This window comes from Pan troglodytes, chromosome 1 (assembly GCF_028858775.2).
Source record: "Pan troglodytes isolate AG18354 chromosome 1, NHGRI_mPanTro3-v2.0_pri, whole genome shotgun sequence".
NCBI lineage: Eukaryota > Metazoa > Chordata > Mammalia > Primates > Hominidae > Pan > Pan troglodytes.
Genome location: NC_072398.2, coordinates 46765820 through 46793124, shown reverse-complemented (window position 1 = coordinate 46793124; position 27305 = coordinate 46765820). Strand labels below are relative to the sequence as shown.

Here is a 27305-nt window from a genome sequence, read left to right as displayed (position 1 = left end):
TGGAGCGGGGTGGCTGGGAATGGCAGGGCCCTGGGCCTGGTGCCAGCTCTGTCTCTGTTCTCCCTGCAGGACCCTGACCCGCGCAGGCATCCGGCTGCTCCCATCAGGGATGTGCCAACAGCTGCCCAGGCTCCGAGTCCTGTGAGTGCTCACAAGAATTCTACAGTCTTGGCATTGTGCCCCTACCCCCATGTCCTACAAAAGGCCTCTCCTGCTTCTGTCCCACTTGGTCACTTCCCTTCCTGGAGAATGGAGCAGCATAGGCTCCTGCTGAGAGCCTACCCCAGAAGGACTGGGTTTGAGGCACAGCTCTGCCACTTACTAGCTGTATTGATTTGGACTCACTCTTTAAAGTCTCTGAGCTTTGATATCCTCGTCAATAACATGGGAGTCAATTTGTAAGGGTTGAAAAAAATATGTAAAGCACCTAGTGCATAATACCAATAAATGACATAATTACTCTAATTTTATACAAGAAAATTAGTCCCCTCTTGGGATCTTGGGACCGTGGAGGTACTTAAGTGGCCTCTGAAGTCAAGGGGAGTTTTCCTCTCTCCTTGGACTCCAACTTGAATCTGAGGCTCCTCATCAGAGACCATAGCCCCGCAGCTCAAGATGGGTGGACCAACACATAGTGTGTGGAAAGAGCCCTAGGCTGGGGGTCCGGAGACACAGGCTCCAGACTCAGCCTTGCCACTGACTGGTGGTGTGTCCTTTAGCAGGTCCTGTCCCCTCTGTGGGCCTCAGGTTTCTCATCTGCTGAATGAAAGGGTTGGGCCAGATGATCCCTAAGGGCCTCCAGCTCTGATCTTTCCTGCCAGCTCCATAAATGGTGACTGCAGGTGCTTGGGTTGGCATTGCTCAGTGAGGTCCAATGTGTTCTCTGCTGGCTGGCTCAGTGCCCCTCTCCCCGACTCTTTGCCTGTTTCCTCTTCACCATGCCCCTCTCACTTCCTGGGTAGCCCCATCTAGGCCCAATGAGGAGTGGGACTTAGTAGGAGGAAATGCAGAGAAAGTGAATTGAGGAGACTGGTGCCCTGGTGTGAGATGCCTCAACAGCCATGTCCCTGTGGGGTCCCCACAGCCTTCAGCTAATTGACAGGAAAGCACAGTCCTGGCTAGAGCCCCCCGTCCCCGAACAGCCCTCACATAGCCACCATTTCACCCCAGCCCTGGCCTTTCTCTTTTCCCCAGGGAACTGTCTCACAATCAAATTGAGGAGCTGCCCAGCCTGCACAGGTGTCAGAAATTGGAGGAAATGTGAGTCTGGGGTAGGGAAGAGGCAAAAGTATGCCAGCCAGACCCTGAGCAAGTCCTGCAGGGAGGTGTGATGGGGGGTATCAGTAAGGGCCAATGCACACTTTGACATTTCTTCCTTCTCTTTTCTGAGTTTGTTTAACCCAGAGTTTAGGGCTGAGAGCTTGGCAGAGGCCTGCACAATGGCCCTAGGACTCACAGCAGAAGACAGACCCAGGAGCTGGTGCCCAAAAGGAGTCTCAAGGTGGCTCCTTATGAATCAATAGCAACACAGAAATGCAGTAGTGATTAGAACCAGTGGAGGGACAGGGTCACATCAGGGCCCAGTGGGATGGACCGGAGAAGGCTTTAAGGAGTTGGAAGCACCCTGCATTTTGGAGCATGTTCTCTCCTTTTCCATACCTCTAAACACGCACATGCATATGTGTGTATGTGTTTGCATATTACACACAGACATACATAATCATATGTGGAAGAACAAGCCTGGGATTCAAAGGTCACAAAGAAAATATCACTTGAAAAATTCTCTAAGCTCTATTAACCCAGCTCCTGTTTTCTCAAGCCAGCATGGCCTCTTGAGCTTCCCTGTGTCTGTACCCTGCTTCTAGGCAGGACCATGCCTTTTGGGGCTGGGGCAGGGTACAGATATGAGGGTCTCCTGTTTGTCTAGGTGCCAAGGGAAGGAGGGTCTTCTGCATGGCTGAGGCCCAGGGTCCATCTCCCATTCAACCAGTCTACTGAGCTCTGCTTCCCAGCTCCGGCCAGTCACTTGGGTTGGGCGGTGCTCTGCTTCTGGGCTAGGGTCTGGAGGACCCATGGTGATGGGAGGTGTGGGGGCCAGTTTGGCTGGGCTGGGAGCCAGGCCCAGTGGGAACACTGGAAGCTGACTCCCTTTTGGGCCACAGGGATGGTTTTGTGGCTTTGTCTCCTGACCCACTTACCCAAGGCAACCGGATCCCCTTGTGCTCCCTTTAATTCTGGTGACTTCCTCGGGCTGGGCCCTTTCTTCCTGTGCCAGGAGAAGTGGGGGGCTCTACTTTCTTCCTCCCAGTGCTCGGGGGGCATGGAGCGGAGCCAGGGTGTGAGCCTGCCGGCTCATCCAGCCTCTCTTGCTGCCCTAGCGGCCTCCAACACAACCGCATCTGGGAAATCGGAGCTGACACCTTCAGCCAGCTGAGCTCCCTGCAAGCCCTGTGAGTACCCACATCCAGGGGTGGGCCATGGAGGAGCCACCGTGTCCCTCTGCTAGGCATGCTCATTGTCATAGCACATGTGTACAATTTAAGCAAATGTGACATGCACATCGCCTCCCAGCTCCGTAGCCCCCACCCCCAGCACACACACACACTTCTCTAGCTGGCACCCAGGAGGTCTTGAGGCCCTGGAGCCAAGCTGTCATGTCCCTGTTCCTGGGGCCACAGCCAGCTCAGGAGCTGGGCAGCAGCAGGTACCTTCCCCAAAAGGCTAAGGTTACTGTTACTGGGGGCAGGTCAGATGGGGGTATGTGAGGGGGAGCCCATGATGGGAACAGTGAGTCCTCCACATGTTACTGTCCCCTCCTGTCACACCCTCTCTGCCTGCAGGGATCTTAGCTGGAACACCATCCGGTCCATCCACCCCAAGGCCTTCTCCACCCTGCGCTCCCTGGTCAAGCTGTAAGTGCCTGCTGCATTCTCCTCCAGGATGCTGGGGGCCAGTCGGGACTATGGGCTGGCCAATGGGGGCAGAAGGGCCACCCCAGAGCAGGAACATGCATATCCCAGGGAGATGGGCCTCAGCCTAATCAATCATTCTGACAATCCGTTTGACAGAGTGTGGGGCCTGATAAACAGAGAGCCTGCCTCTTGCAAGCTCTGGAACATCATCTGCTAATGTTCTGCAGTGTTTTGGCAGCCTCAGCCCTCCTCATCCCCCCTGCCTCGGTCCCATCCGCATCCTCTCTATCCACCAATAAAGAGGATATATTGGGCCTGGAATCCCTTCACACATAGGAGGGTGGAAGTAGATGTGGGAGCCAGGGTCTCAGAGAGCTCAGGGGTTCCCTGCTTGAGCATTGCTGTAGAGGACTGCCATTCTGTGAGGCAGCAGGGGACCTCAGGTCCTTTAAATTACATAGGATGTAAACAGAGAGTGAGCAGTGTTGGCTACGTGGTCATTATGTCAGGGCTGGAAGGGGCCTCTGCTGCAGCTGCCATGTACTGTGGGGCAGGTTATTCACTGCGCAAGCACTCCTGCCCAAGAGGGAGCTGACATCCTGCCACCTCCTTGCCAAGCTGCGACTCCTAAAAGCACATCTACCTAGACTGGGCCCTTTTCTGGTTAACACAAAGACTTCTTTTGGGCTAGCTCCAGCCCTGGCCTCAGAGACCATCTAGCCCCACCTGCTTCACTTCACAGGTGAGGCCTCCAAGGCCCAGGAGGAGAAGTTTACTCAAAGCCAAGGGCCAGGACTCCCAGTAGGCACACAAATTCCTCCTCAGGCTGGGGCCGTGGCTTTGCAAAACTCTCACCTCCGTCTTCCCTCTCCTGTTTGCTCTAGTCCTGCCAGATAGGTAGGGTGGATATTTTTATCCCTTTGAAAGATGAGGACACTGAAGCTCAGGCAGATTTGTGGCTCCCCTTGGTTACACAGTGAGTTGGTGATAGTGCCAGGTTTCCTGCCTTCCAGTCCAGGGCTGTTTCCACGACGCACAGTCTGTGGTCTTGGTGTTTGGTTTGGAACCCTGGGCTTCCTCTAATGCGCCTCCAGTAGAAGAACATGCATGTCCTCACCTCTGGCTACAAAGCAGTCCCTACAAGATGGAGTGGATGACCCAATCCCTGCTTGTAGCCAGATGACCAGCTCTGTCCAGTCCCAGACTCAGCCCTCTTACATCATCAGAAAAGTGGGAGGAAAGGCAGGGGGATGGGGATAAACGACAACAGGAAGGTTCCCCAAGCGGGTGGGCAGGGCTTCCTGGATGGCACTTAGAACTGGGCACAGGAACTGTGATTGAGGGAGCTCTGTTACCTACAAATTGGGACGGCTTGGCATTAAGTTAGAACAGTCCCTGGTATATAGTTGGCACCATTGTATATTGAATGAATGAGCGAATAAAAGAATGAACAACCTGCAGATGGTGCCTCTAGCAACTCTTGGCTGCCCTCCTCCCTCGGCATTCAATGCTCTCTTCTAAGCTTCTCTCCTGTCCTTTGCTCCTCTCCTCTTGCTTCCATCCCAGGCACACTGGCCACATTCTCAGCACAGCCCTGCCCCCTCAGCAATCCCACTGACTGCCAATAACCCTGACCATCCACTGTCCTAGGGACCTGACAGACAACCAGCTGACCACACTGCCCCTGGCTGGACTTGGGGGCTTGATGCATCTGAAGCTCAAAGGGAACCTTGCTCTCTCCCAGGCCTTCTCCAAGGACAGTTTCCCAAAACTGAGGTGAGGGACTGGCTTTCCCCAACACCTGGGTAGGCCAGCTGCAGACCCTGGAGGGACAGAGAGAAAGCCAGATGGCCCCACCCTGAGAAGAGCCTAGAGGCTTAGGGTTTGACCAAGATTTAGTGGAAGGGCTCACCTGACCACCTACAGACCAAGAGGGGCCTGGTTCATGCCTCCCCTTCCTCCTTATCTCCTTGGTGGCATTTTCCCCTGTCCCAAGCTCCAACGCTAGTGAGCACTGGGACCTGAGAGTGATAGAAGTAAGATGATGTGAAGATCCCCTAGCCCTCCTTGCACCCCATCTGGTTCCACATGTCCAGATTATCTGTCCTCACTTGGGCAGCATCTGAGCCCCGTGGAATCAGGGCAGAGCCCAGGACACTGATGGGTGGAAAACAAGCTACACAGCCAGGCCGTGGTGCTAATGACATCCAGGCCTCTTCCATGCAGCAGCAGTGGTGCAGCCTGTGTGGCCCAAGCCTTGTCTGCTGCACACTAATGAGATGCCCTTAGGGCCTCTGCACTTACCCTCAGAGGGCACCAAATCCAGCTCCAATTTGCCCAGAGATGGGGGAGGGATAGGGTGCAGGTCTCACTGAGGGCCAGAGTGAAGAATCACCAGAAGAATCCATGTGGCCTTAAATATAAAAGAGGAGGTGTTGCCTGGGAGAAGAAGCAAAGCACTGGCAGTGCTGTGTGAGCTTGGGGAAGCCTCTCCCTGCTCTGAGCCAGCAGAGAGGACTCCTTAAACAATGGGCAGAACGTTTCTTTCCCCATCTCACTTGCCAAAATGAACAAAGAAAGACAGAAATGCCTCCAGAGCCCTTCAGATCAGGAGTCAGGCTGCAAGGCCCTTACAAAGAATGCCTAGGAGACTGCCAGCACAGGGAACAGGGAACTTGGGAGTTGAAGGACAGACACTGAGTGCCCAGCCCCTGGGTTGCAGATGTCTTAAATCAGACTTAGGTCTTAGACCCCAAAGATGCTGAGGCAGCCAATCTGCCCGCCTCTCCCCGACCAGGATCCTGGAGGTGCCTTATGCCTACCAGTGCTGTCCCTATGGGATGTGTGCCAGCTTCTTCAAGGCCTCTGGGCAGTGGGAGGCCGAAGACCTTCACCTTGATGATGAGGAGTCTTCAAAAAGGCCCCTGGGCCTCCTTGCCAGACAAGCAGAGAACCACTGTGAGTGACCAGGGGCCCTGGGTTGGGGAGGGTAGTGAGCTGTGGAGAGGAAGTTAGAGGGGATGCTTGGGGGACCTGAGAAGGAATCTGACAGCAGCTGCAGAGGGAAGCCCTACAGAGGTGGGAGGAGCTGCCTGTGACCTGGGAGGAAACTCTACCTCTGTTTGCACTTTGTCTCTCCAAGACCACACCCAGAGGTGCCTGGGACAAAGTAATGATGGTAACAATGGCTGTGGCAATGTCTCATCTGCCTAGCCCTTTGCAGTCCACAAAGTGCCTCTCACACACCATCTCACTTAACCCTCCCCTTGTGGTCCACGTGTTTCTTCTCCTTCAACCTCAGGGTATTCTCAGAGAAGACAGACCCCTTATTTTATCAATCTGAGCCAATAGGATTTAATTAAATCAATTGAATTAAACCTACTTCCAGAAAAAAAGAATCCCCTCATAATATGTCCTAGAACCAAAAGGAACAGTGTAGGGTTATTGCTGTCCAAGTCCATCCTGCACCTCCAGTCTGCCCCATGAGTCTGAAAGTGAGACTTCCGTGGCCGCCAGGTGCAAGAGACCTTCACTGAGAAGGGCCATTCCAGTGCAGGCTGTCTTGGGCCATCTGTGTTTCTGGAAGAGTTAGGGTAAAAGGCACATGTTGGAGGCAGGCAACCAAGGGGGTTCTGAGGGATCATTTACTAAGTGGTATCTTAGATACTAAGGGCAGATAAAAGGGCTTCCCTCTCCCCCTGCCCGTATTACAGAACACAAGCAGAATTAGGAGGGAGAGAGTAGGGGTCCTCTGCTTTGGGGTAGTCTTTTTCCATCTCTAACTCTCCACAATATTTCAATGGAGAAAATAAACAAACGAAAAATCAAATATAAACATGTAAGAAAAACATCTCATTACAGCGTAGACAAAACTGAGGTCCAATCCCAACTACAACATTCACCAGTTGGATTGCATTAGACCAGTCATGTAACCATACTGAGCCTCACTTTCCTTATCTTTAAATGAGAAAGATAATTGGCTGGGCACGGTGGCTCAAGCCTATAATTCCAGCACTTTGGGAGGCCAAGGCGGGTGGATCACTTTAGGTCAGGAGTTCGAGACCAGCCTGGCCAGCATGGTGAAACCCCTTCTCTACCAAAAATACAAAAATTAGCCAGTCATGGTGGCATGCGCCTGTAGTCCCAGCTACTTGGGAGGCTGAGACAGGAGAATGGCTTAAGCCCAGGAGGCGGAGGTTATAGTGAGCTGAGATCGCACCACTGCAAACTCCAGCTGGGGTAACAGAGTGAGATTCTGTCTCAAAAAACTAAATAAATAAATAAGTAAATGAGAAAGATAATGGATAGCTCATAGGCTGTTGGGGAAGACTAAAAGATTCCATAAATGATGAAGTATGCTCATCGCTACTACTGAGGACTGGTGCCTTCTGGTGTACATGTATAGGGAGAGTGCAACTGTGGAGTCCGGGGCACAGTGTATGGAGGGCAAATGGTGGGCAGGCAACCTGGGGGTCTCCGAGAGCCTTCTTCCCAATGTATTAACACATCTCCCTAGGGAGGGTATGAGGACCCGATGAGGAGCAGCCCAGCAGCCTGGCTGGCTCTGGGCCAGCAGACGGCTGTCCCCGGGGGACATTCCCGGATGTCTGCTGTACACTCCCTCGGGGCTGGAAGGAAGAATGGAAACTTTCCTTCCTCAAGGTGAAACTTTCCACCGAGCTTAGGTCTTGGAGAACCACAGGGCGTCAAGATCGTGGGCTGCCTGCCGCCTGTAACGGGAGCTAGGGCAGGGCCCCCCACTTCCTGTGGGAGCTAATGAGCCTCGAGAAGGAAAGCCAGGAGCTGCTGCTCCAGCCAGATTCGATTTCCTCCTCGTTTGAAGAGTGGTTACTTAACACCTTGGCTGTGATTTTCCCAGCCTCAGACAGAGTCCACGGGTTTCACCCCTTGTGTTTCATTCATGCATTTTGATTTCAAAGAATTGCTGAACTTCTTTCTGGAGAGCAGGGGCGGGCAGGGAGTGAAAGGTAGAGAGGAGTAAATGCCAGGACTCTGTGGGCACGACTCAGCCTCCGACCTGCCCTGATGGTGTCTGGGCCAGGAGCAGCTTCACAGTCTTCCTGCCTCCTGGGAAAACTCCCAACTGATGGTGTTTACCCTTTAAGTGGGGAGGAAGGGTCCACACAGGAAACAGACTTTGTGAACCAAAGATGGAACAAGTGCAACAAAAAGAGTCACCTATCCATTGCCCTGTATGATGGAGGAAGAGCCCACAGGATGCTGTCTCTTAAACCTGAAGATTGTACAGTTACCTTTTGAAGACAAGCCATTCTTTCCCCAACTTGGGTCTTCAGACACATTTCCCAGTCTGACTTGAGAAACTTGTCTTATTCTTTAAAAAGCCTTTCAGTGATGGATTATCACTGCCAAAAATGTTTTGTCTTTATAGATTATAAAATGTTCTAGATTCTCATTTCAAAATTCTTATAGAATTTGTGGACCTCCAGCATGTCTGCAACCCCCTAGAGTTCACAGGCCCTAGTTTGAGAAACACTGCAAAAGTGAATAAGAAAAAAAAAGTGTAAGGCCGGGCGCGGTGGCTCATGCCTGTAATCCCAGCACTTTGGGAGGCCGAGGCAGGCGGATCACAAGGTCAGGAGATCCAGACCATCCTGGCTAACACCATGAAACCCCATCTCTAAAAAAATACAAAAAATTAGCCGGGCGTGGTGGTGGGCGCCTGTAGTCCCAGCTGCTCGGGAGGCTGAGGCAGGAGAATGGCGTGAACCCAGGAGGCGGAGCTTGCAGTGAGCCGAGATCACGCCACTGCACTCCAGCCTGGGCAACAGAGCGAGACTCCATCTCAAAAAAAAAAAAGTGTAAAGCCTGGACTTAGAATTGAAAAGAACATTAAAGATGATCTAGCCCAGCCTCTGACTCAGTGTAGAAGTGCTTTCTCTCCCATTGGGGACTTTCTGTTTAGTATCATCAGTGACAAATTATGTTCAGCTCATGCATCTGTAAATCTCCTGAACCCTCCCCACCCCCTGACCCCCCAAAGTAATCAGTCCCTTGCCTGGGAAAGCATAATGGTTAAACATCTGGGCTCTGTAGTCAGACAAACCTGCATCTGAATTCTAGTCTATTGCTGTGAGGCTGCAGGCAAGCCACTTAACTTCAATGAGCCTCAGTCTCCTTATCTGTCACCTGCCTCACATGGATGTTGTGAAAGTTAATGGGACCATGAAGATGAGGACTGACTGGGCACAGTACCTGGTGCCGAATAAGAACTCAAGAAATGTTAACCCTTATTGTTCGGTGAATCTATTAGCTGAAAATTTTTTCTAATTGATATATAATAAATGTATGTATGGGGGGGCACATGTGATTATTTAATACATTAATATAATCTATATAAAGATCAAATCAGAGTAATCGGGATATCCTTTGCCTTAAATATTTGTCTTTTCTTTATGCTAGAAACATTCAAATTATTCCCTTCTAGCTAGTAAATAAATCTGTTAGTTGATGCCACTCATTGTAGCATGACAATTTGTTTCCTTATTAGTCTCCACAAGTTCTTTGAGAGCAGGTCCATCTCTTATTCATCCCTGAAATTCTTCTGCATTTGCCCAGTGCCAGAATTGCACTCAGCAGATGTGGACCTACTCTGCACCTGTTGAAGGTGGGGTGTTCCTTTGCTGGACAGCTCTAATTGTGGGAACTTACTCTTGTTAGGAAGTAGTAGAGTGTCTCCATTCGAATCACAATTTGCCTCGTTCTACAGTCCATCCATTGATCCTGGTTCTACCCTCTGGGGCAAAACAGCATGTAGAAGTCAAATTCCTTTACCCCTAACAGTCCTTCAGCCCTTTGAGGACGGCCATGATATCCCCACTTACTCTTACCTCCTCCAAGTTAAACACCGCCCAGTTGCTTTGACTGTTTCTCTCACAAATGGCTTCTGCTCTCCCACCCCCTAGTTCACTCGTTCACGTCTAAACACACTCCAGCTCACTGATGTTTTTCTAAATGTGTAGTTTTCACAACTGGACACAAAATTACAGTGACAGCCCAGCCAGAGTAGAGAAATGTGTGATCACTAGCATACATTATTGAAACAGCTTCCACTCCAACTCGAAGCAGCACTTGTGGGTAAGGCCGACTGGAGAGGACATAGAGCCCTGACTAATAGAAAGAGAAGGTCTAGGTGAAATGTTTGCTGTGCACTCTTCAGTGCAGATAATCCACATGTGGATAATAGGAAGCTGACCAAATCTTTACCCCCAAGGGTAGAAATGGATGTGCCGGGTTGCTAGAATGACCAGTGCTGAGCAGAGTTAGTAAGGGACATCTTAAAGGAGGGGGCATTTGGAGAAAGGTAGGGCTTGACTGACACCAAGACCCAGGACCCTGCATCACTTTGTCTCTCCTTTCAGATGACCTGGACCTGGATGAGCTCCAGCTGGAGATGGAGGACTCAAAGCCACACCCCAGTGTCCAGTGTAGCCCTACTCCAGGTGAGGTGGTGTCTGGGGAATGGGGACGAGGGGGAATGGAGAAAGGGCACCCAACCACCTAGTTGAGGTATTAGTTCAGCCGGGCATGTCTGCAGCCACATTCTTTGCCTGACTCCCAGCCTGCTGCAAGAGGGCCCTCCTTTCGTAATTCCTGGGGAAGGAACTGGAGTTCTTTCCCTTGGGTGGCTGCTTGAGGGGAGTAGCATGAATGGAGGCGAAGTCAAGCAATCAGCCAATTAGCATTTATGCATCCAGGATAAAACTACTGTTACACAGGAGAGAAGCAGGAAAGAATGCCTTGACCCCATTGATCAGGGTGGCATGTGGGGCTGCTTTTGAGTAATCCCTCAGTCTAAGACCCATACCACAGAATCCTAGAGCCAGGTGGGACTCCTAAAGGTCACCTTCTCCATCCCTCCCTGCTCCATCCCAGGAAGATTACAGTCTCTGTTAAAACTCTGCACAGTGGAAAAACTCCATAGTATCCCTGGGTAAGTCCTTACAGCACCATCTAACCCTTATAGTTGCGGAAGCCTCCTTTAGCGTCTAACCTAAATCCATCCTGCTATAAAGAAAGCAAAAAAGAAAATTCTCTTTCTCTTTGGTGCAATTCAACTTCAGACATTTAGAGTGAGGAAGTCCCTTCGCTTGCATATAAAATGCTAACAGGCCACAGAAGGTGGCAAGCAGCATGCTACTTAGGCAAGGATGGGATTCTTCAGAATGAACAGAAAGTGATGAACAGTTTGCTTCTTCTATTTCATTCCACCTCCGTTTTCCAGTTTTCCAGCTTTCTCTGTCCCAGGACCCTTGCCTTCTCCCTTTACCCTCTCTAAAGCCTATAGAGTGATTGCCTGGCCTTGCCCAGCCCGAGTTTTCAGTGCTTGGTGACAACAGCACGCCCTCTAGTGCCAGCTCGGGGCCAGAGCACTAACCCAACCTGGAGGAAGCAGGTGCTGCTTCTGACTTGGAAAAACACACATGCTGCATTCACAATGCCATGGAAATTTCACCTCTGAAAACCAGTAATCAGCAGGGATGAGGTAAAAGAGGAAGTTCCAAAAGACAAAGTCCAACTTGAGCTTGCTTCTAAAATAACTCACACCAAATAGTCAAATAATTATGGTACATTTTATGGTACATAAAATATGTTTTGAGTAATATAAAAATATTTCTCTGGGAAAAAATTTGGGAAAGTCTGCTTGATAAAAATGTAACTTAAAGAGAACAAGAAACGCATATACAGTTGTCTTAGTCCGCTTCGTGTTGCTATAACAGAATACCTAAGGCTAGGTAATTTATAAAGGAAAGAGATTTGTTTGACTCACAATTCTGGTGGCTGGGAGGTTCAAGATTGGACAGCTGCATGTGATGAGGGCCTCAGGCTGCTTCAACTTGTGATGGAAAGCAGAAGGGGAGTGGGTTTGTGCAAATAGATCACAGGGTGAAAGAGAAGCCAGACTGCCTTTAACAACCCACTCCTAGGGAACTAATCCATTCCCTGGATTGATTGAGAACTCACTCACCCTCACAGGACATTAATCTGTTCCTGAGGGATCTGTCCCCATGACCCAGACACCTCCCACTAGGCCCCACCTCCAACATTCCCACATTGGGGGATTCCATTTCAGCATGAGTTTTGGTGCAGACAAACCATATCCAAATGATAGCAACAGTAAAATCTTAATTTAGCTTGAAAACCTATATGTATGTATGTATTTTTTAAAGACTGGACGGAAGCGTACCAAAATAATGAGTTATCTCTGAGAGGTGAAGTCTCATGTCATTTTAATTTTTTCATGTTATATTTTCAAATTTTCTACAGTTATCACCTATTATATTTGGTAATAAGAAAAAAAAAGGTTTAAAAATAGCTCCCACAAAAGCCTCTCAAATTCCCAAGCTACCTAGAAACACATTGAAGAACAAGAGTGGAAAGCCAAAGAAAATGAAGAAATAATATTTCCAAAGTTACAAGGTGATTTAGGAACAGACTTTGGAGAGAGGGATGGAAAACACCAGGATCTCACGCATCTCGTGTGGACCTAGGTTGGAAAACCCCAGAAGTCATCTGTATTTTGATTTACTGTACTTGAGACAATTTACCTCCGAAATACTGATTGACTGACAAGTATTCAATGTGGTCTGTACCCCTCTCACAGAGCAAGGGAGAGCCAGCCTGGTATAATATTTGGTCAGGACTCTCCCACAGTGGAGGACTTAGTGGATCACTGGGGACTGACTGAGAGAAACACAGCCTCAGGCATAGACTGGTTACTGTCTGGGCAGTCCCTCATGCCTCTGTCCCTACCCACCATAGCTCCCAATTCTGATACCCTTGCCACTCCTTGATGGCAGCCTGTCCTTCCTTTCTTTCCAGTGCTGTCCTTCACTTAACATTTCCTCAATGTCTGGGTTTGTACTGTATTAATTTGTACCGTGTGTGTTTTTTTGTTTTTTTTTTTTGGTGGGGGGAGAGAGAGAGTCTTGCTCTGTAGCCCAGGCTGGAGTGCAGTAGAGCAATCTTAGCTCACTGCAACCTCCGTCCCCCAGGTTCAAGTGATTCTTCTGCCTCAGCCTCCCAAGTAGTTGGGACTACATGTGCGCGCCACCACACCCAGCTAATTTTTTGTATTTGTAGTAGAGATGGGGTTTTGCTTTGTTGGCCAGGCTGGTCTCAAACTCCTGACCTCAGACAATCCATCCACCTCAGCCTCCAGAAGTGCTGGAATTATAGTCGTGAGCCACCATGCCTGGCCTATATGCGTTCTATGTTCTGGTGTATTGAGAGGAGGGTTAGGGTTCACCCCACTTGCAGCTCTTCGGAAGAAGAGTCGTGTATGTCCCACAGCTGGGAGTTCTCTAAGGTGAGAGACCCTCCAACTGGGAGTTCTCTGGGGCCAGAAACAGGGTCAGCCTCCCTTAGACTGGGAGTTTTCCGAGGGCAAGGGCCATGTTCATCTCCTTTTGATTGGAAATTCTCTGAATACGGAGGCTGACCTTGGTCCTGAAGACCTGGTCCCACCATCCTCTGGCCCAGGGTTAATGTCTGATCTCTCCTACAGGCCCCTTCAAGCCCTGTGAGTACCTCTTTGAAAGCTGGGGCATCCGCCTGGCCGTGTGGGCCATCGTGTTGCTCTCCGTGCTCTGCAATGGACTGGTGCTGCTGACCGTGTTCGCTGGCGGGCCTGTCCCCCTGCCCCCGGTCAAGTTTGTGGTAGGTGCGATTGCAGGCGCCAACACCTTGACTGGCATTTCCTGTGGCCTTCTAGCCTCAGTCGATGCCCTGACCTTTGGTCAGTTCTCTGAGTACGGAGCCCGCTGGGAGACGGGGCTAGGCTGCCGGGCCACTGGCTTCCTGGCAGTACTTGGGTCGGAGGCGTCAGTGCTGCTGCTCACTCTGGCCGCAGTGCAGTGCAGCGTCTCCGTCTCCTGTGTCCGGGCCTATGGGAAGTCCCCCTCCCTGGGCAGCGTTCGAGCAGGGGTCCTAGGCTGCCTGGCACTGGCAGGGCTGGCCGCCGCGCTGCCTCTGGCCTCAGTGGGAGAATACGGGGCCTCCCCACTCTGCCTGCCCTACGCGCCACCTGAGGGTCAGCCAGCAGCCCTGGGCTTCGCCGTGGCCCTGGTGATGATGAACTCCTTCTGTTTCCTGGTCGTGGCCGGTGCCTACATCAAACTGTACTGTGACCTGCCGCGGGGCGACTTTGAGGCCGTGTGGGACTGCGCCATGGTGAGGCACGTGGCCTGGCTCATCTTCGCAGACGGGCTCCTCTACTGTCCCGTGGCCTTCCTCAGCTTCGCCTCCATGCTGGGCCTCTTCCCTGTCACGCCCGAGGCCGTCAAGTCTGTCCTGCTGGTGGTGCTGCCCCTGCCTGCCTGCCTCAACCCACTGCTGTACCTGCTCTTCAACCCCCACTTCCGGGATGACCTTCGGCGGCTTCGGCCCCGCGCAGGGGACTCAGGGCCCCTAGCCTATGCTGCGGCCGGGGAGCTGGAGAAGAGCTCCTGCGATTCTACCCAGGCCCTGGTAGCCTTCTCTGATGTGGATCTCATTCTGGAAGCTTCTGAAGCTGGGCGGCCCCCTGGGCTGGAGACCTATGGCTTCCCCTCAGTGACCCTCCTCTCCTCTCAGCAGCCAGGGGCCCCCAGGCTGGAGGGCAGCCATTGTGTAGAGCCAGAGGGGAACCACTTTGGGAACCCCCAACCCTCCATGGATGGAGAACTGCTGCTGAGGGCAGAGGGATCTACGCCAGCAGGTGGAGGCTCGTCAGGGGGTGGCGGCTTTCGGCCCTCTGGCTTGGCCTTTGCTTCACACGTGTAAATATCCCTCCCCATTCTTCTCTTCCCCTCTCTTCCCTTTCCTCTCTCCCCCTCGGTGAATGATGGCTGCTTCTAAAACAAATACAACCAAAACTCAGCAGTGTGATCTATAGCAGGATGGCCCAGTCCCTGGCTCCACTGATCACCTCTCTCCTGTGACCATCACCAATGGGTGCCTCTTGGCCTGGCTTTCCCTTGGCCTTCCTCAGCTTCACCTTGATACTGGGCCTCTTCCTTGTCATGTCTGAAGCTGTGGACCAGAGACCTGGACTTTTGTCTGCTTAAGGGAAATGAGGGAAGTAAAGACAGTGAAGGGGTGGAGGGTTGATCAGGGCACAGTGGACAGGGAGACCTCACAGAGAAAGGCCTGGAAGGTGATTTCCCATGTGACTCATGGATAGGATACAAAATGTGTTCCATGTACCATTAATCTTGACATATGCCATGCATAAAGACTTCCTATTAAAATAAGCTTTGGAAGAGATTACACATGATGTCTTTTTCTTAGAGATTCACAGTGCATGTTAGTGTAATAAAGAGATAAGTCCTACAGTAGTAAAATCTATTGAACTTTGTTTAACCCAGTTCCCTGAATTATTTGGTAACAGGTTTTTGTCTGCTTATTTGGTTTTCCTGGAATATCTATTAACATGACAGAACTTAGCACTGTTCTCTCCCAGGGAGCTCATCTCTGTACCACCTAGTGCTACCGAGTGACATCACAAAATGCCACCACTTCCTGAAAGCCCCGATCCTAGAATGAACTGCCAGAGGTAATTGATGACTCCATCCACCAGTGGAGACACTCAGCACTTTACCTCCCACCTCTCTTATCCTATGCTGGGAAGGATGAGGAGAAGCCTGCCGTTGTGGTTCCAGACTCAGACCCCTGAGTTGGGGCAGGGAGAAAGGGATCCCTGTGTGTTCTCTCACCACCCTGCCATCAACCCCAGCAAGCCCAAGCACCAGTGAAAGTTTGTCTGCTGCAAGAGGGATAGTAGGGTTCCTGGATCCTGGCAGGGCTGTCTGGATTCCCTCTGGCTCTTTGTTGCCTTCTTATGCTTCTCCACCAGATGCCCCTGCCACCTCCTGTCACAAGCCAGGTCCTGCCTACTCTTTGGGACAAGGAGGCCTTAGCCAGAAAACAGGAGAGATTTGAATTGTAGATATTGAATTTTAGGAAATTGTCGTTTTCTGGGACCGTGGGTGTCTCAGATAGGCCGCTGACCCTTCTGCCTCTCCCCTCATGACCTTTCTACCTGTGGTTTACCAAGTGTCTCTGAGCATTTCCAGAATGCCCCCCTCACCCAGCCCCAAACACACACATATTCAATCTGAGAGTGAGGCGGTAAGAGCTGGGGCATCCTTCCAGACATTAAAGGTAATTCTTGGAGACATAAAAAGAGAATCCAAGACTCAGCAAAGGGCAAGACTTGCTCTAGAGTACCCCAACATCAGTCACATCTACAAGACAGGAGTCTAGAATTCTGAGACCAGATGGAAAACAATCTTCTTCCTGAATTCTGGCAGGTCCTCAGCCAGGCCCTATCCCCAGGGGCTCCACTATTAAAACAACAAACCTGAGGAAAACCCTTCTTCTAATTTTGTAGTTCAAGTTTCTGCAGCTTACCTTCTCTGCTATCTCCCTGCTGTCCCCAATGCCTAGTGGAAATTCTGACACAGGACAAAAAGGCTGCCTAGGCTGAGGTAGGTAGGGTAGCTCCATGGGTGAAACTTGCTACATTTCTAAATCTTATCTGACTAATTGCCTGGTCTCTTATAGGCTCTGAAGCAGAATGCGCTGACCTTGTAATCCCAGAAGAATCTTAGGGTCCTACCATGAGGCCAGCCTCAGTGTAGGTACTCGCCAATGATGGCAGGTGTATTTATCAGTTGTTTATTTGAGAACCCTGCTCTCCCAATTTCCCCAGGGCTGATCAAGAGCCCTTAAAGGAAGGAGTTTGCTCTACTTTGGATACTGAGAATTGGTGACTCTTATCAGGGAAAGGAGTTCTTTGCTTCAGGGATGACAAAACTTGTACAATTTTTGGGAGCCTTGACTTGTAAAAAGTCACCCCAGATCCCTTCTCACTTCTTGCCCACGCCATGTGATCATTGTTCCCCTTGGAGTTAGGGAGTCTGTGTTGAGGTAGAGCACAGTGGCCATGTGTTAGAGGTTTAGGAGTTACAGGAACTGCTCCCTACAGGTGGCCTCTTCTATGAAAAGGGGACCGATGATTTTTGGCTGCAAGCTGAAGGGTAGCACCACTGTCACCTTATCATCTGCTTCTAAAGATCCAGACGTCTGCTGGCCAGAGGAGCATCTGCTGAACCTTCTCATTAGAGGAAAGGTGTGGAGGAAGGGAGTGGAGGTGTTTGCCATGAACTATTTTCATTATTCAGAAAGTCTGGTCGATGTACACTTACCCGAAATAAAGCTGAGCAGTACAGTTTCTTTGTTTTTTGATTTTGACTGAATTTCTACCAAGTCAGTATGTTATTCCTTTGGTTATCTTCATTATGATCCACAGAAGATTATGTATGTCTTTGATCACAAAATCAAAAAACAAATTATTCATTGCATGTAAATGCATTTTGTTGGGTTGGCAAAATCTTCCAAAATGGTATCCATGGGGAAGAATCTGTCCAAGAGGGCTGTAGTGGTGGCAGCGCTGAGAACTGCTGACTGGGTGTGTGTTGCCCTGTGCTCTGTGTGCTGTGCATTGGCAACTGGTGCCAACCACAATCTCATCTCAGACCGATTTGTGGAAGAGAACCTCTTATGGCAGAAATGGTTTTTATAAGCAACTTTGAACATACCAATGGTAAAATCCAAAAAACGCAGAGCTGAGATTTGAAGACTATGGATGAACAGAGCCCCTAGCTGGGACTTCTCCTTGCTTTCCTCTCTCCTCCTCTAGCCTCCAATATCTTTCTAGTTTCCCTTTCCAGGAAGAATAAAAGGTCTAAAGAGTAGGGGAAAGGAAAAAGGAAGAGCTGACAATAAATAGGCCTGAGTGACAATAACGGGAAGTTGCTAGAACGCTTTTTTGTTTGTTCTTCTATGTTTTCTTTAAATTTTTTTACCTTTTTTAAACATTTTTATTTTTTATTTTTTTATTTCTTATTTCATAAACCAACATCAGAACTACAGTAGCTAGAACCCTTGATCCTGTCTGGTACCATCTAACTACCTCTGCTCTGCTTTATAGCAAGCTCTCCCAACCCCCACCCACCCACCATCCACCACCCCCCACCTCGCACCCCGCCCCCCACATCACTTCTGGGTTTCAGTTCCATGCTCTCTCCAGTTGCTTGAAGTATAAGGATTGTCAAGATGTAAATATTTGGATTCTTCTGTATAATAAAGCACAAGTGAAGTACGATGTGTGTCCCTCAACTCCTTTCTGCTGCCTCTGGTGGAGCCATGGAAGTGGCCAGAGGTATTTGAGAGAGGAGTGATCAGTGGCAAGGCTCTTCCTTAACCTGTCTTCTGAGTTCTGGGGCACCTAGGGCACAGCCAAGGAGGCTCAGAGTTGAAGTTTGGAGGCATCAGAATCCATTCCACTCACCTATATCAAAGTGCCCTTTGTGTGCTTGCCAGTGGATTAGACATAGAAAAATCTAAAGAAAGCAGTGGGCTGGGCGCGGTGGCTCACGCCTGTAATCCCAGCACTTTGGGAGGCCGAGGCGGGTGGATCACGAGGTCAGGAGATCGAGACCATCCTGGCTAACACGGTGAAACCCCGTCTCTACAAAAAATATAAAAAAAATTAGCCAGGCATCGTGGCAGGCACCTGTAGTCCTGGCTACTCGGGAGACTGAGGCAGGAGAATGGCGTGAGCCTGGGAGGTGGAGCTTGCAGTGAGCCGAGATTGCGCCACTGCACCCCAGCCTGGGCGACAGAGCGAGACTCTGTCTCAAAAAAATAAATTAAAAAAAATAAAAATAAAAATAAATAAAGCAGTGAGCAGGTTGGGCCTTCATTATTCAGACCCTGAACACCTTCTCAGACCCAACCCTTAATGCTGGGGTTTCCTGATAATGTGAACCCCAAAGAATCAGCTTGCTTTCCTGGCCTTGAGTGCACTCTCTCACTCACTCTCTGCCTTGGGAATCCTTACCCCCCCTGTCCCTGGCCCAGCCTTGCTTCAGAGTGGGATGATGCCCTCAAGACAACCAGGTAGCCCCTTCTCAGGGGAGGGAAGATTGAGTTCAACAAAACTTGCAATCATGGGGCCAAGGTGCTAGCCCCAGAATGGTATTAGGGCTTTACTGATCTAATGCCTGACTCCCTTCTGAGTGGAAAACTGGTGCCTTCATGAGTACCTGCCCTCCACTCTTGAAAACAGAGTATTTCAAACCCTCCATCTTTCTGGCTCAACTACAGGGAAGACCATTTCTTCAGCTGTTCTTCTTAGACTGGATTAAGAGACAGAAACTCAGGAGTTAACTCAAGTAAGTACGTGTTTCTTGAGAGGATCCATGTGAAGCAATAAGAGAGGCAGAATCTCAGCAAATAGATCCAAGGCCAAAAAGAACAGTAAGACTGGGCCTTGTGGTGCCTGAAACTAGAGGCCATTCTGAATTTAGTCTGTGATTATTCCCTGTGGTGCCCACAATTAGCCGGTTCAGCTGCTCTCTGGAGGCCTGTTTTTATATCTATCTGCTTCTCAACCACAATCAGCTGCTCCCACCCACCCCTTTTGTTTAAAAAGCTTTTCATAAATTTAATCTTTGAATAATACATTCACGTGGTTCAAATAACACATTCTTAACAAGTTTCCCTCCCATCTCCGTCCCTACTGGCTCGCTTCCCAAGCCCTCATTGGTTACCACTGTTATTAGTTTCTTATATATCCTTCCAGAGTTTTGAAAATATATATACCAGCAAGATGCATATATATGCTTATTTTTCCTTTTTGCCCAAAGTAGCACACCACAGTTCTGCTTCTGCTTTTTTAACCTGTAATATAGCTCAAAGACGTTTCCACATCAGTAAAGAAAGCATTCTAACATTTTTGAAGCAGGTTATATAGCCCATTATGTAGATGTATCATGATTTCATCTTATTCCCCTTCTGATGGACATTTGGGTTGCTTACTCTTTTGCTCTTATAAACAATACTTTAACAAGTAACCTTGCATGAATGCAATTTAGCACCTGTGTAAGTAAATATATCTGTAAGATAAATTCCTAGAAGTGGAATTGCTGGGTCAAAAGAATAATGTTTCAGAGGATACATGTGAAGCAATAAGGGAGGCAGAATAATTCTTTTGGCCTAGCAATGGGGTAAAGAAAAGGTATGATTATTTATTGCATAAATGAATTGTTTCCTTTGACTCATAGCCTGTGTTTATGGGTAACTTCTGCTTATGTGTACCTCACTATGATCCCTGTCCTTCCTCAAGGTCTCTGGATGCATCCTTTCAGCTTTCAGTTCCTGGGGTAATTTCCTTGTTGCTTTCCTCTTTAAGTTTCCAAGGGTAATATCCTGAAAGATTGAGAAAGAACCGAACTAGCCAAATTTCCTTTTCTACGATAGGCCAAATCATAGGTTAATGGCCAACAGGTGGGTTGATCACTCTTAGGCCAGGAACCTGTCCTGGTTCACTAAATTGTAGTGTGTGAATGGGTATGTTTGTGTGGGGTTATATTGGACAAAACATAACTGCTCAGGGCTTCCCTTGTGCAAGGGCTGTGGGCAGGGCTACGTTTCTCAGAATGGATAGTAGGCACAGCAGGAAAGTTCCATGAGAGCAGAGATCATGCTGGTCTCATTCACTGTTGTAACCTCAATCCTTTTCATGAGGTCTAACACACACACAAAAAAAGGTGCTCAATTAATTTCTTTTGAAAAAAGTATTAAGAAATTAATAGGCCGGGCATGGTGGCTCACGCCAGTAATCCCAGCAGTTTGGAAGGCCAAGGTGGGCAGATTGCTTGAGCTTGGGAATTCAAGACCAGCCTGGGCAACATGGTGAAACCGCATTTCTTTAAAAAAAAAAAATACAAAAATTAGCTGGGCATGGTGGCGTGCACCTGTAGTCTCAGCTACTGAGGAGGCTGAGGTGGGAGGCCTGGGAGGTTGCAGTAAGCCGAGATCATGCCACTGCACTCCAGCCTGGGCAAGAGCCAGACCCTGTCTCAAAAAAAAAAAAAAAAAAAGAAAAATTAATATATCCAAGTACATCCATTAGGATTCTGTTTTTCAACCTAAAGGGGCCATCTGGCCAGAAGATGTATAACGCAGAATGGGCAGATATTTATTTATTTATTTATTTATTTATTTATTTATTTATTTATTATTTTTTGAGACGGAGTCTCGCTGTCTCCCAGGCTGGAGTGCAGTGGCGCGATCTCGGCTCACTGCAAGCTCCACCCCCCGGGTTCACGCCTTTCTCCTGCCTCAGCCTCCAGAGTAGCTGGGACTACAGGTGCCCGCCACCACGCCTGGCTAATTTTTTTTTTTTTGTATTTTTAGTAGAGACGGGGTTGCACCGTGTTCGCCAGGATAGTGTCGATCTCCTGACCTCGTGATCCGAGAATGGGCAGATATTTATATGGTGAGATTTGAAGGCTACCAAGTTCCCGGAGCCTCTACTTTATAACAGCTTCTTCCCTGGCTACCACAGAGGTTGAAATGCCACCATCATTGTTCCTTATTCCTTCTGGTTAGGAATAGCCCATAGCCCTTTGCCCAGGGTATCTGTTCCTTTAGAAGAAAGGAAGTGGCCACTTCCTTTCTTCTGGTAACATCAATTTGACCTTCTTCAGGCAACTACCTCCACTGCTCTCTACTGCATACCTTTCAGGTGGGGTTGACTCAAGGCCAGGTTCCAGAGGTGGGAATATAACCCAGACCCTATCAGCTTATTCTAATCCCTGGCCATAGTGATTGGTCCAAGGATGGGCTTACATCTCAAATCCTTCTAATGAGACCCAACTTGGGAACTTTGCTGGTGCTGATAGGAAAGAAGTACTCTTTCACTGGAGTTGCTGGACTGGTAGGAAGAAAGCTGCTGGTGTCTGTCTTGCCACTTGGAGTGAAATGAATCCTGATGGCATTATTTGAGCATCTGTACCTAGCCATGCCTGAAAGCACATTTGGGCTTCTCAGATTGTGAACCAATACCTTTTGTTTGCTCAAGTGAGATTGTTAGATTTCTGTCACCCTCATGGAAAAGAAGCCAGATAGGCTTCTCCCTCTGCATTGCTCTCTACCTACGGCCCAGGAGTAAACCCACTGACCTCTTTTCAACTATAGTGTGGAAGAGGGCAGTTACTGAATGAAATTAAAAAAAAAAAAGTAAGACAAGGTCTTGCTTTGTTGCCCAAGATGGAGTGCAGTGGCACAATCATGGCTCCCTGCAGCCTTGACCCCCCGGGCTCAAGCAATCCTCCCACCTCAGCCTCTTGAGTAGCTGGGACTACAGGCATACACCATGAAACTCAGCTAATTTTTTAATTTTTAGTAGAGACGGGGGTCTCACGATGTTACCTAGGCTGCTCTCGAACTCCTGAATGCAAGCAATCCTTCCGTTTCGGCCTCCTGGAGTCCTGGGATTACAGACAAGAGCCACCATGCCTGGCCTGAATAGGAATTTCAATGAGCAAAAGTATGTGATAAGACAGAAGTACTGTCAGGATGAGTTAACAGGTGGAGACTGTGGGCCTGGGTGGAAGATCCTTAGCAGGTTAGCAGGGAACCGACGGCAAGAGAATGCTGAAGAAGTAAAGATAATGAAAAGGGAAGATGAGAAGGAACAGACCAACCTAATTTACTTCATCACTAAACCGGAGATCCACAGGCTCTGCCCTGAGCCCCTGGATTACACAGGAAGTTTCAGAATTCAGAGCTGTCAAGTGTCAGCTTTGGGAGAAATCTCAGAGAGCATTCAAGCCATGCCTGCATTTTATAGAGGAGAAAATGGAAGGGGAGAAACTTGCCCATTATCCCATAGCTACTCTGTGGAGGCAGACGTAAAATTATTAGAACAGGGCCAGGAGTGGTGGCTCACGCCTGTAATCCCAGCACTTTGGGAGGCCAAGGTGGGCGGATCACCTGAGTTCAGGAGTTTGAGACCAGCCTGTCCAACATGATGAAACCCCATCTCTACTAAAAATAGAAAAATTATCTGGGTGTGGTGGCAGGTGCCTGTAATCCCAGCTACTCGGGAGGCTGAGGCAGGAGAATTGCTTGAACCTGGGAGGTGGAGGTTGCAGTGAGCCGAGATTGCATCATTGCACTCCAGTGTGGGTGACGAGAGTGAAACGCCATCTCAAAAAAAAAAAAAAAAAAAAAAAAAGAACAGAATCCATACAGCTGACAAATATGATTCTGGAGTCATACATGCCTGGATTTGAATCCCAGACTTAGCGTTAACAGCCAGTTGTCCTTAGGTTAACCTCTCTGAATCTCAGTTTCATCGTAAAATGGGGATAATCATAGTATCTAAACTCTGAAGGCTATTGAAATAATTTAAAAAGATTTTTCATGAGGCCAGGCACGGTGGCTCATGTCTGTAATCCCAACACTTTGGGAGACCAAGGCGAGTGGATCACCTGAGGTCAGGAGTTCGAGACCAGCCTGGCCAACATAGTGAAACCCCATCTCTACTAAAAATAGAAAAATTAGCTGGGTGTGGTGGCAGGTGCCTGTAATCCCAGCTACTCGGGAGGCTGAGGCAGGAGAATTGCTTGAACCTGGGAGGCGGAGGTTGCAGTGAGCCGAGATCGCATCATTGCACTCCAGTGTGGGTGACGAGAGTGAAACGCCATCTCAAAAAAAAAAAAAAAAAAAAAAAAAAAGAATCCATACAGCTGACAAATATGATTCTGGAGTCATACATGCCTGGATTTGAATCCCAGACTTAGCATTAACAGCCAGTTGTCCTTAGGTTAACCTCTCTGAATCTCAGTTTCATCATAAAATGGGGATAATCATAGTATCTAAACTCTGAAGGCTATTGAAATAATTTAAAAAGATTTTTCATGAGGCCAGGCACGGTGGCTCATGTCTGTAATCCCAACACTTTGGGATACCAAGGCGAGTGGATCACCTGAGGTCAGGAGTTCGAGACCAGCCTGGCCAACATAGTGAAACCCCATCTCTACTAAAAATACAAAAATTAGCCGGGTATGGTGACATGCACCTGTAATCCCAGCTACTTGGGAGGCTGAGACAGGAGAATTGCTTGAACCCAGGAGGCAGAGGTTGCAGTGAGCCAAGATCATGCCACTACACTCTAGCCTGGGTGACAGAGCAAGACTCTATCTCGAAAAAACAGATTTTTTTTTTTCATGTGAAGGGTTTAGCTTAGCGCATGGCAATAACTCCCAGGCCTAGAGACAACGTAGAGACTAAGAACTCACCCCCTAGAAAAGTTGCCTCTGATGGAAGGTTTGAGGGGAGGAACTGTCAGAGCAGACCCTTTTTTGGAAGCACAGAGTTTCAGGGTCCTGGTTAAAGGAGGAAGACAGTGGAAGGAAGGGGACACACTCTCTTGGGATGTGGGATCAGGGGAAAAGGTGAGCAAGGAAAACAAGCACATGAAAGGGAAAAACCCTGTATTGGGGTGGGAGGGCAGGTAGGATGAGCGTGACATTCTGGATAAACTGTCATCCCTGATATAAACTAAGAGATGGTGAGAGGGATGGATGCTCTCTGGGGGCCATGGCAGGAGACAGGGGTGACTTGCCAAGAAGCAAGGAAAAAGTGGAATGTGTTGTTGCTGTGTGTAGCATGTCCGTGTCCATCACCCCAACCTCTCCTGGGCTTTGCTGGCAGCCCAGTGTGGTCCAGGACTGTAAGATGTCTTGCAGCCAGCCATCCCGGGGAGCAGGTTCTGAAATCATAGCCCTACACCCCTTCCTTGTCCTTCCCTCCCTTGGGTTGCCCCAACCTAAACAAGACAACCTGGGCAGGGGGGCCACACGCTGATGGAAAAATACACACTTGGCTGGAAAAGGAGCTTTATTTGTATGTGTTGAATTCCCGCAGCAGCCGAAGGATAAATAGCTAGTTCCAGCCTCAGCTGAGTCTGCCCACAAGGTGGGTGGTAAAATCTGTTCTTATTTAGATAGCTTTTGGGGAGAGGTGGAGAGGGGGGTTGGGGGCAGCAGGAGAGGGGAACTTGGAATCTGCAATGTTTATATGATCAGTCATGGATGTCATCTCTCTTTAATTAGGGGTTTGGAGTTGAGAAAACAGCTCAGCTTGCTTATCCTAGGAACAGAGCAGATTGGCAAGTTGGCAGTGGGCAGGGCAGCTCCTTAAGACCCACCTGTGGTTGGATCGCTGTCTTCATCCCCCCAGTGCCCTTGCTAAGCACTCAGTAAATGTCAGCACCGTGCCAGGCCCTGTATTGGATGCTTTACATGCATCATCTCATTCAATCCTCACAATAACCTCAGGAGTCTTAAGCATCATCATCACTTTTACAGACGCAAAACCTGAAAAAACAGGAGGACTGAGTAGAAAGCTAAGGGCACACAACTTGCAAGCAGCACTGCCAGAGCTGAAACCGGGTCTCCTTGACCTAAGTCCATGCTTTTAGCCTTTTCCCATCCTTCCCTGAGCTGGGAATAAGGAGCTGGGCTTTTAAATCCTCAGGCATGTCACTTCTGTTCTCTAGCCCAGTCCTCGGTACTTCAGGCAGAGAAATGGTTGGATGACTTCTAATAGCTTTTGGCTCTGGTGTTTCTTGTGATTAGAGAGAAAAGTTCCTTGTAGCCACTATATCCCCAATGCTTAGAGTGAGACAATATACACATTAAAAAATGAACACATTTCCAGATAGGTACAAGTGCTATGAAGAAAATTAATTAGGGTACTAGGCTATGGACCAGAGAGTACCTGAGGATCTAGGGCTCCTTTAGATGGGATAGAAAAGGACTTTCTGAGGCAGCTACATTCAAGCTGAGACTATCCTGGGGAATGTAGGAGGCAGAGGAAATAGCATATGTGAAATCCCTGAAGTAGGGATGAGCTAGCTGTGTTCAAGAGATTGAAAGCACTGTGTGGCTGGAAGAGTGTAAGGTATAAGGGGTTGAGGGTATGCAATGAGGATGGATAGATAAGGCAAGCAGGGGCCAGATCATGCGGGGTCTTATGGGTCAGGGAAGGAGACTAGGCTTTTAATTGCAAGATGAAGCCACTTGGAGGAATGAAGCCAAATCTGACTTACATTGTCAAAAGATTATTCTTGCTGCTGTGAAGAGCATGGAGTGTCAAAGGTCAAGAATGGGGAAGGAAACAAGATAGAAGACTATGGCTAAAGTGCAGGTGAGAGATGATGGCAGCTGAACTAGTGTTTTAAGTAGAGGTAGGGAAAAGTAGCTGGTAGAGCTGACTAGACATGGTGATAGAAGTGTAAGGGGTTTTGTCCTATAGGAGGTGCTCTTTTCCTACAACTACTCCCTAAGTCCATCTCTCACTTCATATCTGGGTTTAGCCCAGAGCAATCAGCACATGGCATTTCCCTGGCCACAGTGACTGCTTTCAGGGCAGTCCACAGGGACTTTTGTTTCATGGAAAGTAGAGCCTCCTGGCCTGGCTGGATAGAAAGTACATAACCCCAACTGCTGCTGGTAGTCATCCTAGGAGGGGAAGAAACTTAAGGAAGAAACAGCCTAAGAGAAAGCTGATACTATGGATGGCAGATGGAGAGACCAAGATCTTGATGATATTGTTGAGCCTTTGAATTTACCAACCCAGATGTTCACTCAACCCCTGGACTTTCTATTTAGTAAGGCAATGAACTTCTTTCATTATCGCCAGTGTGAGCTGAATTTCACTCACAACTCTAAGTATCCTAATTTATATACTAACGGTATCTAGGAACTCCAAACCTGACTTAAGTATGCATAAGCATAGGAAACAAGCCTGGAATAGAATTAATTCCTGGGCTTTAAAAAAAGACAGTAACTGATTTTGAAAAGTGGGTTCAAAAATTCTGTAGAATTAGAAATTTGTATTTTTAGCTTCTGCCATGACCTATCATTAATGGATTACATAAATTCATACTTCTTGTTGTCTTTGCATGAGTCCAAACACCACATAAGCAGTACGGCAGGCTGCTGCTCAGTAAAGAGTACGAGGTAATTCATAGGTAGATGAATGAAAGGTGCCTATTCAGAGATGCATTTTACATGCATGGTGCCTAGCCTAGGTAAAAAATCATCATTGCTACACTGTGATATGGACAAGGGCATTACAGTCTTTAGTCATCTGCCTAGGCAGGTCCAATATCTACAATACATTCCTCAAAGTCTTCGCTTGGCCTGGGTGACCTCTTCCTACTTCAGCTGATTTCTGCTCAAATCTGTTATCTCTGTCATTTAAATAGAATTATAAAGATAAGTCAAGTATATACAAAATCATGAGTAGGGAATTCAAGTTTGGCACCGAATTGTCCAGAATGGTACTTGCCATAAAATGATGCTGGAGAGAGGAAATCCCTACTTAAATTTGTATGAGTATTTGGTTAATCTCACATCTGATTTTCTCATCATTTCATTCTCAAACACCAGCATAATACTTGGCATATAGTAGGTGTTCAGTAAGTATTTGTTGAACAAATGAAAGTTT

At 48.5% G+C, this 27305-nt stretch overlaps 1 protein-coding gene across 11 annotated transcripts in view; it reads left to right on the top strand.

The window, feature by feature from the left end:
* The window catches only part of LGR6 (leucine rich repeat containing G protein-coupled receptor 6), a 127629-nt gene extending 112429 nt beyond the window's left edge, over window positions 1-15200 (top strand). For 9 of the 11 annotated variants that reach the window (XM_016935790.4, XM_054657666.2, XM_063793651.1 and 6 more), the window contains 8 exons: window positions 70-141; window positions 1195-1260; window positions 2379-2450; window positions 2841-2912; window positions 4563-4688; window positions 5710-5870; window positions 10313-10393; window positions 13459-15200. In XM_016935790.4, the coding sequence (XP_016791279.3) occupies window positions 70-141; window positions 1195-1260; window positions 2379-2450; window positions 2841-2912; window positions 4563-4688; window positions 5710-5870; window positions 10313-10393; window positions 13459-14714 (1906 nt within the window). In that variant the 3' untranslated portion in view covers window positions 14715-15200. The remainder of the gene's footprint in view (window positions 1-69; window positions 142-1194; window positions 1261-2378; window positions 2451-2840; window positions 2913-4562; window positions 4689-5709; window positions 5871-10312; window positions 10394-13458) is intronic. The other 2 variants (XM_054657669.2, XM_054657670.2) reach the window with 2 other exon arrangements.
* The last annotated feature ends 12105 nt before the right edge of the window (window positions 15201-27305 follow it).